Source organism: Hyperolius riggenbachi, chromosome 9 (genome assembly GCF_040937935.1).
Source record: "Hyperolius riggenbachi isolate aHypRig1 chromosome 9, aHypRig1.pri, whole genome shotgun sequence".
NCBI classification, from domain to species: domain Eukaryota; kingdom Metazoa; phylum Chordata; class Amphibia; order Anura; family Hyperoliidae; genus Hyperolius; species Hyperolius riggenbachi.
The window spans coordinates 47,442,702-47,463,924 of NC_090654.1; the positions used below are offsets into that span (position 1 = coordinate 47,442,702).

The 21,223-nt window shown below is 44.4% G+C and overlaps 1 protein-coding gene across 1 annotated transcript in view; it reads left to right on the top strand.

Annotated features, from left to right (window-relative positions):
- The first annotated feature begins 9,235 nt into the window (after positions 1-9,235).
- The window catches only part of PRKAR2A (protein kinase cAMP-dependent type II regulatory subunit alpha), a 79,533-nt gene continuing 67,545 nt past the window's right edge, over positions 9,236-21,223 (top strand). Inside the window, exons 1-2 of the mRNA XM_068252695.1 lie at positions 9,236-9,677; positions 17,835-17,844. Of these exons, the coding sequence (XP_068108796.1) occupies positions 9,419-9,677; positions 17,835-17,844 (269 nt within the window). The 5' untranslated portion in view covers positions 9,236-9,418. The remainder of the gene's footprint in view (positions 9,678-17,834; positions 17,845-21,223) is intronic.

The following is a 21,223-nucleotide window of genomic DNA, read 5'->3' on the forward strand; positions in this document are numbered from 1 at the left end:
TGTAACAGCTTCCATGACAGCACAATGTTAAACTATAGCATCGTCCACTTGGGCCATAGGGAAACATGGACATTACCTTGCACTTGTCCTTACAGTTGTAACTGACAGCAACTGATATATAAATGACAGCAACTGTCACGTGGCCGTTCCGGGGGATCCGTTTTGCCGGCATTGCAGAAAGTGACGGCGAGCAGTGGAACGTAAGGAAGTAAGTTCCCCGCTCGCCGCTTGCTACATTACATGGATTTACATGGATTTAAAAACATTTTTTTTAATGGAACTAGCTGGAGGGGGAGCGGGGAAGGCGGGAACCATCCCCCTCCCCATCGCTGTGCACGCCGCACTGCGGTCCTGCCTGCTACCTCCACCATGGCGGCCCCCCTGCCAATGGCCAAGGCTGGGGATACGTTTCCACAGATTGGAAACATAGGCTGCAAAAAGGCCATTTTCTCTCAAAACGGATAACAAAAATGGATTAGTTCTGCAACTGACAAGTTTGGACCTAGCCTTAAAGTGGACGCAAGATGAAAAACTAACTATAACAAGTAACTTGTTTATATATTTTATCTAAAGTTTACACAGTAAATCTAGCTGCAAACCGCTTCAACAGTTCATGATTATTTCTTCATGTGATACAATGAGAGCAATGACTGGGGTCATTACACGCAGGCAAGCAGCTCTGCATCTCCACCCCTCAACTTGTGAAAACTTCACTCCCCTCTCCTCCGCCTCTGAAATCTCTGGCTGGTAATGCCTCCTCCTCCTACTTTGGGAAAAAGCTCTTCCTCCCCAGCACTTGCTACATGGAACTCAGAGTGCCTAGGTGCTGGAAGAGCTGTGGACAAGGCTTGTTTAGTTTATAGGGAATTAGGGTATTAAAACAACAACAAAAAAGTATTTGGCTAGAGGAATGCCCTATAAACTATATGTAAGGGGCACAATTATGCAATGAGTAAAAGTTTATCTCGGATCCACCAGGAGTTATGGTCAAAATATCTTTTCTGCTCCAATAGGTTAGCCACATCATAACATCTTTTATAAACAATTATTTGCTATATCGCTACTGGAAAAGTGAATAGACTATTTTACTTTGCTCAGAGGTTTATCAGTTACTGCAGCACAGCCCACAGCTTCTCCAACTGTCTTTTGAATGTAAATTTCAGCTGACCTAGCTGAAGTGCTGTACACACACTACACACACTAGATTTTCGGCAGAGGTGTTAATTATCGTCTGTCTTGGCTGAGTCTCATCAAGCATGGCTACAAGGCTTAAGGGATTTCTGAATAAAATGAATGTACCACAATATATCCTGTGCAATGGCAGGTCCTGCCCTGTTTTAAATTCTGGGGGGACTTGTGTTTTTGTTTTTCAACATAAATGACATTACATTGGGCCATATAGAATAATTTTACTGTATACGCAATTAGGAAATGAAGTTTTTTTTATTGAATGTTATTTAACAAAGAGAACCTATCCGAGCTTTAGGATTGGTCACCATACTTTATTCAAGTATTTCAGTGCATTGTGACATTGTAGTATATTCACCTCTATCCAGGGCCAGATTTCTGGAAAGGCCACGAAGGCCCAGGCCTTGGGCGGCTACAGCCCAAGGGGGCACCTGGACATTAAATAGAGGTTTCTACTTATGAAAAAGGGCAGCACGGTGGCATAGTGGTTAGCGCTCTCGCCTTGCAGCGCTGGGTCCCCGGTTCGAATCCCAGCCAGGTCAACATCTGCAAGGAGTTTGTATGTTCTCCCTGTGTCTGCATGTTTTCTCCGGGCACTCAGGTTTCCTTCCACATCCCAAAAACATACAGATAAACTAATTGACTTCCCCCTAAATTGGCCCTAGACTATGATATATAGATATATATATATATATATATATATATATATATATATATATATATATATACACAGTACATACATAGATATAGGACTATGGTAGGGACTAGATTGTGAGCCCCTCTGAGGGACAGTTAGTGACAAGACAGTAAACTCTGTACAGCGCTGTGTAATAGGTTGGCGCTATATAAATACCTGAATAAATAAATAAAATAAATAATGAAAAAGAAGGCTGCAAATGGAGAACAACACATGAAAAGAGAAACTGATGTACAAGAGTTGTAAATTAAGGGGGTACAGTATATGGTTGTTATGCATGGAAGAGGAACTCCAACATACTTATAAATCTGGCCTTGCCTCTATCCTTAGACAACCACCTCATGTCATAGCAGCAATAGCTCCAAAGTTTGTTACTTATCTCTGGGAAAAAAAAATGCAGTTGGACTCAGCTTCCCACAAACAATCCAGAGACTTTCATTATCTCAATCATAAAACTTTGATTTTCCCCACATAAAAGCTTAAATGTAAAAATTGAGGCAGAAGGCCAACCATTTACAGACTGTAATTATCTGCTACTTATTCGTGCATTTTGCGATAAACCAACTGGGAATCACTTAAGCTCCCGGACTAATTTTTCGGGGGGAGGTCCCTGATTTTCAGGACATGTAATGAAACTATGATGATCTGAAGCATGCCCAACCGAAGCAGCTACTTGGAATGCGCAGCGCCTCGAAACAGGCTGTAGCCTTGTGCTCCGCTAAGCCCTCCTAATAGGTTTTTCGTTAAAGCCGTAATTTCTCTTCTGCATGATGTCACTCCGTGGGTAACACTTAGTGTAATAAGCAATTTACATTCACTCTCCACCTGATAATTGCTTATGGTTACCAGCTGCTTGCCGCGGCTCGTCTTCCATGGTTAATGTTCGCTCGCCACTCACAGCGTAGATAGAAGGGGAGTAATTGTAACTGAAAATGGGGCATTCAGGCCACAGCGGAGATTCAACGCAAGGAGCAGTTTAAATATGATTATTGCCGTGGCTGAAGTTTCGCTGCCATTGGGCCACAGTCAGATAACGGGCAGATGTGGCGAGACTGCAAGTCTCAGCTGGTCTTCCCCTCAAAGCTTATGTGTTTTGCACTTGCATAAAACGATCATTGCACAATTCACTTTCAGAAGCACATGGGGACAAGCATTCGAATCTTGGCTAGGGTCAGTACCTATTCAATAAGAAGTTCAAGGAAAGTCTCCCTAACACTGCAGGGTGGCCTCTTGAGCGCGTCCCAGTGGCTGCAGCTCTTGAGCGCTTGTTGTCCGTCAGGAGAAAAGCACTATACAAATAAATATTCTGATTATTATTATAATGGATGGATAATGTACTGGTTACAGACACTACCTTTGACATAGGAGACCAGGGTTCGAATCTTGGCTAGGATCAGTCAGTACCTATTCAGTAAGGAGTTCAAGGCAAGACTCCCTAACCCTGCAGGGTGGCCTCTTGAGCGCGTCCCAGTGGCTGCAGCTCTTGAGCGCTTTGAATCTGACAGGAGAAAAGCGCTATACAAATGTTCGGATTATTATTATTATTATTATAGAAGCTGTGCTCTAGTATCAAGGCAAGACACAGAACATTTATATTGCGCTTTTCTCCTGGTGGACTCAAGGCGCCAGAGCTGCAGCCACTAGGGCGCGCTCTATAGGCAGTAGCAGTGTTAGGGGGTCTTGCCCAAGGATTCCTTACTGAAGAGCTGAGATTCGAACCTAGGTCGCCAGTGTCAGAGCCCTTAACCAGTACGCTATCAGGCCAGTAACAGGAATCGCTCATAATGTAGGCCCTAAGAAACTGGCCTAATTATTGGGGGGAAATGTGAGCCGTTGGGAGTGGCCATTCTTGTTCATATTCCAGTAAGGGCTCAAACCCACTAGCACCGTTTTTTAAGCGCTAGCGATTTGAAAAAGCTCTGCTAATGCAATGCTATGGGGGATTTTTATAAAATCACATCACTGAAGTGGGATCACACCCATAGCATTACATTAGCAAGAGCTTTTCAAATCACAAAGCTCTCAGAAAAGCGTTTCTAGTGGGTGGGTACCAGGCCTAATACTGCAACCCATTATATTTGTCCCGCTACCACTGACAAACACATTGCCATCATTTCCCAAAATAACAGGTGCAGACATGACAGCGCCCCCTATAACAACAAGTGCAGGCATCATTTCCCCCATAATAACAAGCGCAGGCATCATTTCCCCCATAATAACAAGCGCAGGCATCATTTCCCCCATAATAACAAGTGCAGGCATCATTTCCCCATAATAACAAGTGCAGGCATCATTTCCCCATAATAACAAGTGCAGGCATCATTTCCCCCATAATAACAAGCGCAGGCATCATTTCCCCCATAATAACAAGCGCAGGCATCATTTCCCCCATAATAACAAGTGCAGGCATCATTTCCCCATAATAACAAGTGCAGGAATCATTTCCCCCATAATAACAAGCGCAGGCATCATTTCCCCCATAATAACAAGCGCAGGCATCATTTCCCCCATAATAACAAGTGCAGGCATCATTTCCCCCATAATAACAAGCGCAGGCATCATTTCCCCCATAATAACAAGCGCAGGCATCATTTCCCCCATAATAACAAGTGCAGGAATAATTTCCCTCCATTATAACAAGTGCAGGCATCATTTCCCCCATAATAACAAGCGCAGGCATCCTTTCCCCCATAATAACAAGCGCAGGCATCATTTCCCCCATAATAACAAGCGCAGGCATCATTTCCCCCATAATAACAAGCGCAGGCATCATTTCCCCCATAATAACAAGCGCAGGCATCATTTCCCCCATAATAACAAGTGCAGGAATCATTTCCCTCCATTATAACAAGTGCAGGCATAATTTCCCCCATAACAACAAGTGCAGGCATCATTTCCCTCCATTATAACAAGTGCAGGCATCATTTCCCCCATAATAACAAGTGCAGGCATCATTTCCCCCATAATAACAAGTGCAGGAATCATTTCCCTCCATTATAACAAGTGCAGGCATCATTTCCCCCATAATAACAAGTGTAGGCATCATTTCCCCCATAATAACAAGTGCAGGAATCATTTCCCTCTATTATAACAAGTGCAGGCATCATTTCCCCCATAACAAGCACAGACATAATTTCCCCCTATAATAACAAGTGCAGGCATACTTTCCCCTAGAATTACAAATGCAGGCATCATTTCTCCCCTAACAACAAGTGCTAGACTATAGCACTGATGATGGATAGAGGTCCCATGTGAAGTTGAGCAAGTTCTGCAATATAATAACTTCGCTCTTTTGGCCCTCTCTCTGGTGGACAGGTTGACCCAGTTCAGACAGTCTTTCAGTCATAGCCTCCTGCAGCTTCTTTAAAGTGGACCCACATTGAAAATACAAGATTTCAGAAATAAAATCTATTTTCTAAATTATAATAATAAATAGCAGCCTTTTTTCAGCTGCATGATGACAAATATAAAATATTTTACATTTACTGGAGAAACCCCTCCCTTCCTTTCATATTGCCTGGACAGAATCCGGCAAACTGGTGGAGTAGGTGGTGCCCGGCAAAGGAGGAATTGCTAATGGTTGCCACCTGTATAGCCCTAGTTATGAAAAGAGAAGGGTGAAAAGCATGCACTGAAATGCTCATAGGCTTGAAGGAGTATTTATTCATTTTTTTATGTGTTAGACCGGTGCAACCAAATATTTTGAATTAAAAAAATGTTTGGTTTGGGTCCACTTTAACTTGTAGCAGTCCCTGTACAGCTTGCCTGCCTCCACCTCATGGATGAGGTCTGCTGGTTCAGTCTTGACTGCCATCTTCTCCCCTTGTTGGTCACAACAAGATGACCACTGACTTTTCCAGATGCATTCAGGGCCATTTCTTGTTTGTTACCATCTGAACATGTCAGCCGGTGACCATAAGTAACGGGTTACAACAGAAGTGGCAGAAGGTTAGCCCAAGAGAGGGCATTGCTGAGAGAAGAAATCCAAGACAGAAGTAATGTATAATGCCAGCACCTTCCATATGCTGACCTTTGCATGGATGGGGACATGCACAATAAGGCAAACACCAATTGAACTGTTTTGGTAAAAACTGGTCTACATCTCTGCTGGGTATGGCTGTCACTACAAAGTGGGGAAACCCGGGCCTTGGGCAAGACAATGGGAAAACTATCCAAACGTGGGATATATGAAGGCTGTCGTTATCGCTACACTTCATAGATTTGTTTGGTCCCTTCTACCCTCTACCTAACACTATAGACGTCTCCAAACACCAAATTTTACTCACCTGAACCCTAAAATTGCAGTGATTACGCTACACAGTAGCTCCCATAAAGGACTTCCTTCCTCTGCTTATGGAGGCAGGCTTGCTGCATCACTGAAGTGGCCCGACTCATGTCACTTACCAGCTCCCTATGCGGCTATTAGGACGGGAGTATATTGGTCAGCAGGAATGTGGCTTTGGTAAGTGATGCAAAAGGGCAGTGCAGAGATGTGGGAGGAAAAGGAATTGGGACGTGGTATCCGGTTTCATGGTAGTCTACTGAAAATGTGTCACGTGATTTGAAGTTGGGTAGTTACTGAGGTCACTGCAAATTACTTTGGCTCCAATCAGCACCACCTCAGCACCCCACCCCTCATATAACTTATCCCAAGAACCCCCACACCATAGCATCAAATCTCTGCCATCACTTGATACGGTGGAGGGTGGTCCTTGGCTAAAACGGCCACATCTTCCCTCCACTCTAACCAGTGATTATGTCACTGTGGGAGGCTGAGCCATAGCAGTGACCCACCTCCATAAGGTGATGGATACCTTGATGGAAGCCCTAGAGTGAGATTATTTTGGAACTTTTGGGGGGCTCTGGTGAATATGGGGGAGAATCCATTCATTTGGTTGAAGATGTGAAGGTTGGCTAAAAAGATAAAAGTGTAGATACAGTGTTCTCCCCAGAATTTTTTTTCCAGCCGAGGGGCATGAAAAAGTAGCCGGATGGGGCGCAACCAGAGAATGCAGGGCCCATACAGCTCTGCTTACAGCACTGGAGGAGGATAAGAGAAATTTGCAGGGTTCAACTGGGTGCTCACCAAAATTAGCTGGGTGGAGCACCCGGCTAAAAGAGCCTAGGGAGAATACTGAGATAGGAACTTAAAAAGCTGAATACATGTACAGTTTTAATGAGTGATATTAGAGACTTGCCCACTAAAGTAAAACCCCTGTTATCCAGAACTCAGGCACCCTGAAGTCTCAGCTAACCAGCATGGAGGGGGGGGGGGGGAGAACAGAAGGGCAAAAACATAAATTATAGCCAAATGTTATGCAGGAGCATCACAAAGCATATCCCAACCAGTGGCGTAGCTAAGGAGTGATGGGCCCCAGTGCAAGTTTTACATGGGGCCCCCTCAAGCACTCCTTACAGAACAATTGATTAGAGCACCAAAAAGTGTAAGCAAGAGAGGGGAACAGTTTAAATGATCACCTCTATTCAAAGAAGGAGATAATTACTAACAGAACACCAATGAAGAGTCAATACAGTGGCAGAAGGAGGGCCCCTCTGGTCCAGTGCGGTTGCAATCTCTGCACCCCCCCCATTGCAACGCTACTGATCCCAACGCACAACAAGATAGACTTTGCAAAGGATGGCCTTTAGCAGCAGGAGACCATCAAGAGTGCCTTTGGTATCACAGAGAAATAAGAAAATAAACCTGTGTAGGGCCCTTGCCACCATGCTCGATCGGTCTCAAAATGGTTTGAGAAACATCAATCACAGTTTTAACCTGCTTCCATGGCCAGCTCAGTCCCTTGACCCTAATCCTATTGAGCATTTGTGGGACGAAGTCAAAAGATCACTTCCAAGCTTGGAATTGCCACCATCCAATCTGACCCAACTAAGAGCAGCCATTATGTCAGCATGGACCAAGATTCCTCAGCAACAGTATCGACATCTTGTTGAGTCCATGCCAAGAATATCAGCTGTGATCAGAGCTAAAGATGGGTGTCATTATTAGAGGGTGTCTCCAGTGGCATAGCTAAGGAGCTATGGGCCTCAGTGCAAGTTTTACCTGTGGCCCCCCAAGCACTCTATACATAACAATCGCTACGGCACACCAAAACCTGCCAAGGACAACCACAGTGTCAGAAGTGCAAGAAGAGGAGGGGGAACACATAGCTACCAACTGTCCCTCTTTCAGAGCCCTGTCCCTCTTTCCTTCTGATTTGTCCCTCTTTCAGAACTTTTTCTCTCTTTCTATGTAAATATATATTTCTCTACTAAAAAAATGTGTTTGACTCTAAACTATATTTCCATCCTCTAAATTGATATATTGCTAATTTTAAAATGTCAATATGAAAGAAAATGAACCAGGATAGAAAGGACCAGTGTGGTTTGAGTTATAAAACATATTTTTCTTATGAAATCTATATATGCGTGACTAGGGGTGTGATGGACGTGATCAGGGGTGTGGCTTAAGTGTCCCTTCTTCTCAAAAAGTTGGGAGGTATGGAAACAGTTTGTTAATGATTACTACTATTTAAAGCATCTATAAAAGTAATTATTATCAGCAACAGGACCAATAGTTAATACTGCGGTTGACGTATGTATGGCCTCTCGAGGCCCCAATGCGATCGTTGCAGCCTCTGCAACCCCTATTGCTATGCCGCTGGGTGTTTCTATTTCGTTTTGCCACTCAAATGTTTTCCTAGATTGGTTTTACAAGATTTGGGAAAAGGGTTAAATAAGGGAGTTGTCCTCACATAACCTTGGTATTCCATTCACCTCCTGAAAGAGCACTATAATGTAACGTCTTCCTAGAAACGCTGAAAATACTGCCTCTTTTTCTTTCATAAAAAAAAATCTATTTCAAGTACTCATTCTAACAACGCAACCCACACGCGCTCACTCCCCCCTCAGCACATAAATCAACGCTACAGCCGGTGACATGTTGCCATGGGCGACCCCACTCCCGCGCTCCAGTTCTTCCACCTAATCTTACAACCGCTCCATACCAGGGCAACCTATGACGCAAAAAGGGCGGGCCCACAAGCCAGCACGCTCTCTCCTAATGGACAAACTCAAGAAGGCGGTCTCACGTGTAAATAAATCCTCGTATGCATCACGCCCACACATCAAGAAAAAAACCCCGCTACTTGTCGTGACGCCCACCCACGAGAGAAGGCAGAACTAAATTTCTACTAATCCCTCCTACGGCACGCCCACTCGACCTATTCAGCCGTGAGGGAAGTAGGAAAAAAAAGGGGTATCCAAGAGGCGGTGGTGGTTGCCGTGACGTCAGCAAGGTGTCCCGCCCACTTGGGCCAATGGGGGCCGGCCCAGTTTTTACCCTGCTGGGGTGCGCGCGCACGGCCGCTCCACCTCCCGGTCTGGCAGGGATCAGTCCGCGCTGCGCTGTGCCGGTGCGTGAGGTGAATCCCCCGTAGTGTCAGCGGCCCGCTGCTGTGTGTTCCCGGGGGGAGGGAGGGGGACGCAGGGGATCCGTCAGCAGTGAGAGGCGCGCAGCCGCCCCCCGGGGGGACCATGAGCATCGAGATACCGCCCGGCCTGACCGAGCTGCTGCAGGGCTACACGGTGGAGGTCCTGCGCCAGAGGCCGCCCGACCTGCTGGAGTTTGCCGTGCAGTATTTCACTCGCCTGAGGGAGAAGCGGCTGCAGGATGGCGACGGGGAGCCCCTCCGCCGGCCCCCCACCAAGGGGGTCAACTTCGACGGGGAGCCCATGCAGACCGAGTCCAACGGCGAGGAGGAGGACGAAGACGACGACGACTCCGACTTTGAACGTAAGAAGCTGAGGGGGAAGGGGGCGGGGCAGGGTGCTGTGTGTGGACTACAAGTCCCAGCCTTCCATGCCAACCCAACATGCCACTGAGAGGCTGCCATAACTTCCAGTGTTTCCTTTCAGGCTGTCCTGAATGTCCTGGGGGGGGGGGGGGGGGGGGGGCTCATGGCAGGACTACATGGATCAGCTTGCCCTGTCACTGTCAGCACACTGTGAAAGGGTTGTCAGCCTGGCTTGGTTCACATGGACGGTTCTGGGGTGGTAAATGATGGCCTTGGCGCTTGTCCTTTAACGCTGGCCATTCAGATGAATGGACAGCCATAGGTACAATCACTTACTGTCGTTTTGCACAAATGCTGTGTTTGGATTCCAATTTTTGCGGCCGTCTACCTGTCTCTTAGTCAATCCTGGAAGCAACAGGTTGGCTTTTTTCCGCCATCCTTCCGTGTTCCCCAGCAGGGATGAAAAACGCAGCAAGGTTGGCTGCCGAAAGCTGACATTAATTGTACCAGTTAAGGCCGCATTCACATTACAAGCACGGATGGGCACGCACGCGGAACGCAACGCGTATGAACGCACGCCATCCGCGTTTGTATGCGTTGCGTGGCTGATCCTATCACTGAAAAGTGAATGGGACAGCCACGCATTTTGGCAAAAAATGCGTGCAGCATGCGTTCTCGGACCGCACAGGTCCGTAACGCATGCAGTGTGAACATCAGACAGTGCACTCTATGCACTGTCTGATGTCGTGCGTGTCGGCCACCTGCACGCGTTTCCAAAACGCGGCTGGAAATGCGTGCAGTGTGAACGGGGCCTAATGGTTCAAGTAATTAGTAGTAGTATCATATCTTCCTCAGAGGCAGTCATTGGTTTGCGGGACAATAGTCGAAAGGGAATTATTGACGTTCTCTCTTCAGTTTTGATTGCTAAAGCCAATGTTCTAACTGCCAAAATTTGGCGCTAGTATGGTTGTTGAGCCAGCGAGAAAGTCCCTAAGGAAATTCTGCTCACTGATTTGGTGGATAGCATCCTCTCGAACGGCTAGGTTTCGGAGAGGTTGTAGTAATAATACGCCCACATTCTTCAGCCAGTTAGAATTAGGGCTAAGGAATTAGCAATTTTTGGGTCCTGGAGTTGGAGGTTTCATAAACTGAGGAGTTGGGGAGTCTAATGATTTTTGTACCAACTCCGCAGCCCTGGTTAGAATGCTTCAAGTTGTAGACATTGCTGTGACTGAAGAACTGTACTCTAAGGACTTTCACACTTTCTCACCTCAACCAAGCTAGCGCTGAAAATTTTGTATTCCAGTCGACAATAGAATCATGTAGATTTTTCTTCACTGTACAGTTTGATTGTGACAATCAGATTGATCACATCTAAGGCAAATATTGTACTGTTAATGGGGGAGAGGATATAGAATTAGACTTCAGCATGCCATGAAATATGGGTTAACTAAACACATCATTAAAATGATTCAAGGCTCAACTTGCCCTGCGAGGCAATCGAAAAGGGCGTTCAGGTCATGCCAGCCTGTTTAGGTAGTCTTACATTACACATTTATTTGCCAATTAGATAAAAATGTCTCATTGGGCAAAGATGCAAATACGGTACCACAGTGATTGCAGTGCCATTTGAAAACCATTGTATAGTGAATGGTTGGCTTTAGAGGGTAAGCTATAAGACTGCAGATTTTGGCGCTAGTCTAGTTTAGGAGACCCAGCGGGAATCCTCATAGGGAAATTTAGCCAATGTGATTGGGTAGACGGCACCCTTTCGAAAAAGCTAGGTTTCCAATAGGTTGTAGTAAATTATACTCCCACACTATTTGCCCAATCACAAAGCAGATTTCAGTATGCCATGGGATGAAGGTGTACAGAAGGCATTATTGAATGAAATAAATACATGGCTTATTTAGCCTTGCCCTGTCAGCTAGTTAAGGTTATGCATTTCCTACCAGCTTGTGAGGATGGTGTAAAAGAAGACTACAGATGCCAGCATGCTTTGGGTTGGGGGTTACACTTCACACAACAGTCAGAGCTATGTGACTTTCTGATCGCTTTTTTGAGCTATTTGTATACGAATCGGCAAGAGCAGAACTGGAGCTTTTTACAGGGTTAATAATATTTTTAAATTGTATGATTACTTTGACACCGTGATTAATTCTGTCATTTAATTAGTTATTAGCTTTCTGAATATGATTAGCCCCATTTGAAGATTTCATTCAGGCCCTGCTAATTTTGATAATTACAGGACAGGAAAAGCTCAAAAGTTGAATTTAAAAGACAGCTGTAGTGAGAGGTATATGGAGGCTGACATTAATTTCCTTTTTAACAATACCAGTTTCCTGGCTATTCTGTTATAAACCCTGAACAAGCATGCAGCAGATCAGGCGTTTCTGACACTGTCAGATCTGACAAGATTATATGCATGCATGTTTCTGGTTTTATTCAGACACTACTGCAGCCAAATAGATCAGCAGGGCTACTAGGCAACTGGTATTGTTTAAAAGGAAATGCGTACGGCAGCCCTCATTACAATTGTACTTTAAGATCACCACTTTACCCAGTGTTCTCTGTCTCCCTGTGGTATGTCATGTGAAAAGTACATGTCCATTCAGTTTGTAATTGTCACCAGAAAAACATTACTGCAAGGTCTCGTGTGCCTAGGGAAATACTGAGAAAGATGATGGGTCTTGTCAACCTGTGGGAGTTGAAGAGAAGGCAGCTACAAATCCCAGGGCCTAGCACATTTTAAGTTTTTCAAAGCTAAAACAAGTCCTGATAACCACCCAATAATTTTATGGTATTGATTTTAGATTGAGGCTTTTTAATAGCCAGAGGAAGCAGACTGTAGCAAGGCCAAGTATGCATGTCAGCCAAAAGATGGAGGAGTCAGGTTGTACACTGTAGGAAAAATAAGGATGGCAGTTGCAAATCACTGTTGTATACTAGAACTGTGCAAAGATGACCACCTATGGAGAGTAAAACTGGCTACAAACCCACCCTGTGGTATCCGTGGGTAGACTTATGTTATGAAGTGTCAACTTATGGGGAAGTGCAAGTCCCAGCACGCAAATAGATCCTACAAAAACATTTTTTTAAACTTCCCCTACTGTTTCAACAGACTCGCCTTATAGTGACATCCAAGGGAATTATTATTTTTGTTTGTGTGTAAATGACTTGGTATGTGACAGTGTAAATTGGGATGTGACAGTCTTATTGCTTTCTGTGTTCTTGTTGGAAAGATCTGACAAGTTGAAGAAATCCCCTGAAGGGAGTTAAAGCTGTTTTTGATAGAAGTAGCTGGCGTATTGGAGATTTGTTCTTTACTCTTCTTTTTGTGGCAGCATTAAAAGTTTTGAAGATCAACTTGCTTTAGTTATGTGTTTTCAGTTGTTAAAGGAACAAGAAATGTTACCGGTATCTTCTCAATAGAGATGGAGATGTCCTCTCCCCTCTTTTTTCAGAACTGCAATGAAGGGACCTAGAGAAAATTTGCAGGTGTCTCTGGCAGGGGTGAAAGCCATTTAAGCTGTATCACTGACAATAGACAAATATCTCTTATTTAGGTCCACAGTTCTGTTTAGGGATTGACAGGAGGATTTTGGATCTAGGTCATCTTTACACAGCAAATATTTGGCTTTGCCAATAGCAGTGGACCATCAAACAACATGGCATCCAAAGGGAGTTTCTTCCAAACTAGTGAAGATGTTGAGTAAACGTGGCAGCTGGCCAAAATCATCTAAAATCATTTGTGTATTTTTAAAACTGTTCAAAGATGTGAAAAGTATATTTGCATCTTGAACTCAAACTGTGGTTTGTGGAAATTGAATTTGGCAAAGTAGTAATGCCCGCATGGTATATTTTGGTCAGATTAGACATGGGCTTCTAGGTGGTGAACTCTTTTCTTGTCAATGGAGCTGCAGAAGCATTTGCTTTTGGCAGGAAGTATAAGCCCCTCCCACTTGGTGCTGACCTCTGGCCAACCCCCAGCTACCAATCTCAGCCAGTGTTAACAGTGAGTAGTGAGACATTCTCCTACGCTCATTGACCAGTCAGATCACCTGATGTTTACAAATACCATGTGACCTGCCCAAACATCAAGTTTGAACCATTCCACTGTGTTAGAGGCAGACTCCATTCCAGTGATTATTGGAAATATAATTTATCTTTTTATTGATATGATGGTATATTAATACACTGTATTGCAGTAAATTGAATTTTATTGATCCTTTCTAAACAGGTCTTAGCTGGCAATGGCTACACAGTTATTTGCACTATGACTGGTCTGTCCTGCTATAGTATATGTCAGATCCAGAAAGCTGCCAGCGCATACTGGGACTTGAGTCAGTATGTACAGAGCTGCTGGATGGTTTTATTTTTACATCTCCCTGGAAGTGCTGGGATGCACAGTAACTGAAAAAGCCTCACGTCTTATAAGGTTGCAATATGTTACCAGCCTGTAATCTGTTTGCTATGGCTCATTTTGGGTTGGCAATGCATGATGGAGCTAGTAGCTACAACTACAATATGTAGTCCTTGTGTGGGTTAAGTTCTATAATTGCCCTGATTTGATAGAAAAGCAGGTAATGCTTGACTCATGGATCAACTACAGTTACTCTGAAAATAAGATGGGGTTTTATATTCATTTTTGCTCCAAAAGATGCGTTAGGGTTTATTTTCAGAGGATGCCTTATTTTTCCATTGACCACAATTTTTATTTGAATAAAAAAATCGACATTTATTCAAATATAATGATGTCATCAAATTCTGGATCAGCATCATAACTCTCCAAACTCTGGATTCCATCATAAGTTTCTTGTGACTCTTCATCTTTTTCTATGTTCAACAATCTACCTTTTTATTGAGGGCCCTACACTTGCCAACCCCGATTGCTGTGTGTGTCATGGAGTCTTTTTAGTGTGATTCTTTTGCTCACCGCTACCCCATTTTCCTCCGTCCCCCTTCTATACTGCCTAACGACCCCCTGAACTTCCTGGTCGAGGTGGTCGCGGTTGCCTGTCGATGCATGTCCTTGTTCGTCTGCCCGTGGCTGGAAGCGCTCTGCGTAGGTGCACTATGTAGTTGTGACATCCCAACTACATAGTGCCCCTGCGCAGAGTGCTCACTGGCGCATAAACAAGGACGTTTTTAATTAATTTGTGCTAAGGTATCCTTTAAAAATATCATGCTAGCGCTTATTTTTTAGGTAGGTATTATTTTCAGGGAAACTGTAGTATATCGAAGTTATATCAACCATGAAGTAGACTTTGGTCTCAATTCATAAAGCATTACCGCATGCGATAATGCTGAAAACAGCAGACTTTCCCAAGTACTTAGCAAAGTGTCAATTCAAAAAGCCTGTTACCGCATGAAAAAGTGAAATTACCGAGCAGTGAGGAAAATTACCGGCTTGGCTGTAGTTACCTCCAACACATGTCAGCAAATGTCAATTCATAAAGCCTATAACAAGCGGTAAGTCAGACGATAATTACCAACACCTCTGGTGAGGTCTTAACAATGTACCAGAGGTCTTAACAATGCAAAGTGCAGGGAGCAGAAGTCTCTGTGAGTCGCATGTGCAGGGAGCCAAAGTCTCTGTGTCTGTGCAGGGAACCATAATTACAGCTTGTAACGAGATAACGCCACACTTCTGCTGTACCGCTCAATGGGCTGCGGTACTTTACAGAACTTCAAAGGCAGCTGTGAAAATCTTTATGAATAGCACACAAAGGTAAAAAAAAAAAAAAAGGCACAGGCGGCTTGTACTCGTTGCTTTGTAACCGTGCTTAAATAAACTACCTCTTGCTTTTGGAGTGCCGGAGTCCGTCTTCTTCATTCCTCAAGGTAAAAAAAAAGTGCTGTATTCTCCCTCCCAGATTTTTTTTTTTTTTACCGCAAACCCTTTTATGAATCCTTTGTGACTACGCAAGTAGTGATTTTTAGAGTAATTTGGAGCGCCGAAAACGTATCTTTAAAGTGCTTTAAAGCCCCACTAATTTTAATCTGACCGGGCAGTGAGATTGCATCTGAGCAGCCATTCTAACGGCTGGTTTACACATACAGTTCTGTAATGATAAATGGCCTAAGCGCTCATTGTTTAAACGCTGTCCATACAGATGAATGGACAGCCGTTGGTACGTTCACTTACCGGTATTAATCGTCGTTTGCGTAAACGCTGCGTTTTGACGCTACAAAACCCCTGACACTGTACTCCCTAATGGTCAATCCCCCACATGCCCTAAACATTACCCGTCAGCTGCCGCTGGCTCCGGGCGATGTCCTCCGTCCATACATGCACCTCACGTGGTTGCCAGCATCCATTTCGGCATTCATTTTCTTTTAAGAACACATCCATTCCTTCTTTAAAGAGAGCCCGAGGTGGGTTTTACAAATCCTAATTGCATACAGAGGCTGGGTCTGCATATAATGACCAGGCTCTGTTGCTATATTCTCTCCCCCCAGGCCCCCCCTGCGCTCTGCTGTGCCCCCCAAAGTAAACCACCGTGCTAGCGACACACATCGTGTCGCCAGCAGGCTGTTTACATGTATACTGTCATTCTCATCGCTCCCCCGCCTCCTCTGTCGCCGCTCCCCACCCACATCCCTTCCCTCCCCTCTGATTGGAGGGAAGGGACGCGAGCGGGGAGCGGCGACATAGAGGAGGCGGGGGAGTGGCGAGAATGACAGTATACATGTAAACAGCCTGCTGGCGACACGATGTGTGTCGCTAGCACGGTGGTTTACTTTGGGGGGCACAGCAGAGCGCAGGGGGGGCCTGGGGGGAGAGAATATAGCAACAGAGCCTGGTCATTATATGCAGACCCAGCCTCTGTATGCAATTAGGATTTGTAAAACCCACCTCAGGCTCTCTTTAAAAAAGGAATGGATGTGTTCTTAAAAGAAAATGAATGCCGAAATGGATGCTGGAAACCACGTGAGGTGCATGTATGGACGGAGGACATCGCCCGGAGCCAGCGACAGCTGACGGGTAATGTTTAGGGCATGTCGGGGATTGACCATTAGGGAGTACAGTGTCGGGTTTTGTAGCGTTCATTGCTCCTCCCGATATTTCTTGCCATTATCACTGCGCACCCAACAGATGATGGCTCAACATGTTGAAGCACGTCCGACCAATTAATATGACCTGTCAAATCGTTGATTGGGCATTTACTTGGCGGCAACAATTTTCATTCAATTTATAATTGAATCATATGGTCTATTGGCTTGCCAAGTCACCTGATGTATGTCCAGGGAGAAGATCAGCTAGGTCCGCTTCCTGCACACAGGTAAGGATTAGCTCCTCCCTGACAGCCTTATGTGACAGATTGACTGGGGGAGGAGGTTTATCCAGGGCTGTGGAGTCGGTCCAAAAATCCACCGACTCCGACTCCTCAGTTTAGGATTCCACCGACTCTGACTCCACGACTCCGACTCCTCTAATTTGCATATTACAATTTTGTTGATTAAAAGTATGTAACATGAAATTCGTCTCTTAACTGCCAACGCTTAGGAATTTTACAAGACAACTGAAGTGAGAAGGATATGTAGACTACTATATTTATTCCCTTTAGACTAAAACTAGTCCTTGGTAAGAGTACTTGTAAAAGGTACAAACCGGAACAAAGAACATCTATCAGGCCCTAGGCAATGTAAGTGTGGGTACATGTAAGAATGATGTGCAGGTACTCTGCAGGGGAATGAGGAGATTGTAAACAGACAACACCTCTGTGTTCAATGTGCACAGCATTCTCAGTGGATTCCCTGCAGCTCTGTGGGGAGTGCATATGTAGAGTATAGTACTACTGTGTAACAAAGTAAACCTGAGACAGATGAAATTAAAGTTTTATACATACCTGGGGCTTCCTCCAGGCGCCTTCAGGATAATCAGTCCCTCGTTGTCCTCCTTCGCCACCTGGATCTTCTGCTATGAGTCCAGGTACTTGAGCCAGTCAGGCGTAGTGCGCATGCACACACTCCGCCGCCAGGAGTATACTACACCTGTGCAGCACTATTGCGCAGGTGCAGAATGTTCCTGGCTGTGGGAGCGGCATGCGGCCGGACAGCGCTGACTGGCTGAATTACCAGGACTCATAGCAGAAGATCCGGGTGGTGGAGGACAGCGAGGGACTGATTAGCCTGAAGGGGGCTGGAGGAAGCCCCAGGTATGTATAAAACTTTACTTTTCATCTGTCTCAGGTACCCTTTAATTTGTAGTCACCAAACCAAATTTTAACAACATATCAAATTATTTTATTTCATCAGCAAAGGGAGTGCGTACATTTGCATAAATCAGCATCAATGCAGAATTATTTCCATCTCGTTGACCATCTCTATTAGTGACACAGCTACACATCAGGCTTTATTCTTACAGCATAGATGTTATTTAGTATATATAAGAGATTCCTGTGTACACATCATATATACAGTCACAATCAGATATGTATATCTGACCTTAAAAATACGGGGACTGCTTTATTGAAGCAGCACAAGTAACTAATTTTGATTGGTTTATTTCATTTTTGTGGACTAAGCACAGCTATTACTGTATATATACTGTATATATACATTATTTTTAATGACTATTATCTGAGAAATAGAACATTTTATCATATTTTCTATTTTAATTACAGTTACAAATTCATTAGGAGTCGGAGTCGGTGCATTTTTTCCCGACTCCGACTCCAGGCACCCAAAATTGCCCGACTCCACGACTCCGACTCCACGACTCCGACTCCGACTCCACAGCCCTGGGTTTATCACACCTGTTTGCATTAGTTTTTGAATATAACTTCATTTTTGCCATGATATTGGACACAACCTGCATGAGATGCAGTAAACCGTGTTTCCCCAGAATTTTCTTCTAGCCGGGTGGCATAAAAAAGTAGCCAGGTTGGAGCCCAAGTGGGGGAATGCAGGGTCGGTGCAACTCTGCTTACATCATAGGAGGATGAGGAGGTGAGCGGATTACAGCCGGGTGGTCACCAAATTTAGCCAGGTGGAGCACCCGGCTCAAAGAGCCTTGGGGAGAACAAGGAGTAGAGATGTTTGTGAAGGATATAGAAATGATGCTTCTTTCTTCACTCTGGCTATGATGATTTACTGGTTCTTGCAGCGACTGAGCACTTGCCACAGTTTGCAAAAGCTGGTTTCAATTATACAGTAGTTAAGATTCTGACGGCATGAATGTGAAACTCTGTGGGAAGATGTGCCTGTCATATCTTGCCTTTCCTGCACTGTAGTTGCACAGCTGTGAATGCCAGATATGGTCTATTGCTGTTTATAAGTAAGAGAAATAGGAAATTAGTGCCAACATAAAATGCAGCACTGTTAGGGGGTCCAGATGCCAAACTTTCACAAATATAAGTAGCACCAAAATTAGTACAGAATCTTCCCAATCAAGCTTGCTGTCTCACAGTGGGAAGCATAGAATACAATAGTGAAGTTGCCAATGTACTGTGGTTAAAGTGGACTTGAATTAAGAACTTCCTCTCTGCTCTAAAAAATAAACAGCATAATAACCTTTAAAGAAAAACATTTCTTTATTACAGCTAATACAAATCCTGCAATAAATCTGCAGTGTCTACTTCCTGCTTTCATGGAAGCAGAAATATTGTTAACTTCCTGTGTTTACCTATTAGGTCTCTGCTATAGCAGTCCGCTAACACAGTTGAGGGATCAAATTACAACTTGTGCTTAGTCATAGATGGTGGCTACCTGATCCGCCCAGCCCCTGGATCAGGTAGATTTTTTTTTTTTCTATTTTATTTCCCCTCCTCTGGCTTTCTTTAAGTGTGCGATGTTTTGTCGTATGTCTAATTGGGCAAAAAAATTGTACTGTGTATGGTCAGCTTTAGTTTAATCTAATCAAAAAGTATATCATTTCATTAGATTAAAGTGCATCTGTGTCCAAATCCTGTGAAGTAAAGCTAATGTGTGCCATTTTCTGAATGCTCAGTGTACAGCTAGGCTTTAGTTATGCAAGGCTATTGCATCTTCTAATCTTATTTGAAATCCTTTAGAACACAGTTTCGTTAAAAATAAACATTTGCTCACATTTCTCACACTTCCTGCACATCAGGAATAACACCTGTGACCTTGTGGCTCCTAATACTTGTGGTCACATGATCCTGCTGTGGGACTTTACCTCTTCAGCAAAAATGGCTGAGAGATTACATATGATCCGGCTGCATGGTAATTTGGGCGCAGGGAGAACAGTAGTCCGGAACCTAGCGCACTGCCTGTGCTAGGAAATCTCTGGAATATAACAAGTGGTGGCTGGATAGTGGACTGGTTTAGGGCTTTGCCTCTGACACAGGAGACCAGGGCTCAAATCTTGTCTCTTTCTGTTCAGTTAGCCAGCACCTATTCAGTAAGGAGTTCTTGGGCGAGACTCCCTAACTACTAATGCCTACTGATTGCACACTAGTGGCTGCCTCGCACTATACAAATACTGGAATTATTATTATGTTCCCCTAAAGATGATTTAAATTTACCCTTGGTCACGTAATTTGGGGTCTGGCTATTGCTGGCCCCCTGAATTACATTGATTCTCGCAATTCAGACTGCGCTTATATAGCTGTAATTTACATTACGGCCTATGGTGGTGCACGAATCGTGTGGAGAAGCCTTCCATTGTCTGACACCTACAGATTTTCAGTGGTTTGTGATGGTTTCAGGTGGTAATTGGGTGTGTACTTGTATCTTCTGTTGTGTGCGTCTGTTCCAGCATCCTTTGCAGACACAGTGCTGTGACCCCTGGGCATTCTCCCGGCGGATTTGTCGAGTAGCTTGTCTGTACAATGATCGTTCCCAAATGGTTGCCCTCAATGGGGAAACCGTGGTTTGGGTTATAGATTATCCTTGCTGTGTACGTAGTTTTTTACTTTCCGTTGAGCCACAGTGGGATGCCTTTATGTAGCTTACTTAATTTTTACTTTGTATCTTGTTCTCTTTGGGGTATGTTTAATTAAGCTGCTCTATCACTACTGTAATGGGCTGTTTGATGTCGGGTTCATTTTGTGAAACATGTTTGAACTGGTTGATGTCTGGTAGGATTTGCTTAGTGAGCAGCTTTCACATATTTCCAATTAAAGAGAACACGGCCCGGTAATTTAGTATGTCCAGAATCTATAGCCTCTAATTAAAGTGTTCTCTCCTGGCTGCATCCTTATCACTAATCTGCAAGGGGAGAATTCACCTCTCTACGGATATGTCATTGGCTGATGTATCAGACTGGATAGTGGGCGGTAGTAGATGGTCTCATATAGGGCCGAGGCAAAGGCGATAGAGGCTCCAGCCTCAGGGTGCAGTGTAGGAGGGGGCACACAATTCACTCGACAATTATTCCCCTTTTGTGTTTGAAGCAGAAATAAGAAAAGTGGCACATGGCAGTGACTGCATACCAGATAACTAGGGATTAAAGTGTTGGGGGTCATGGGGTGCCTATAAAGGGGCCCATACACTCAGCCAATTACTCTACAGGTGTACTTAGAATTTTAATATAAGAATAGGAGACAACAAAAGTTCTATTGATCATTAATTCTAT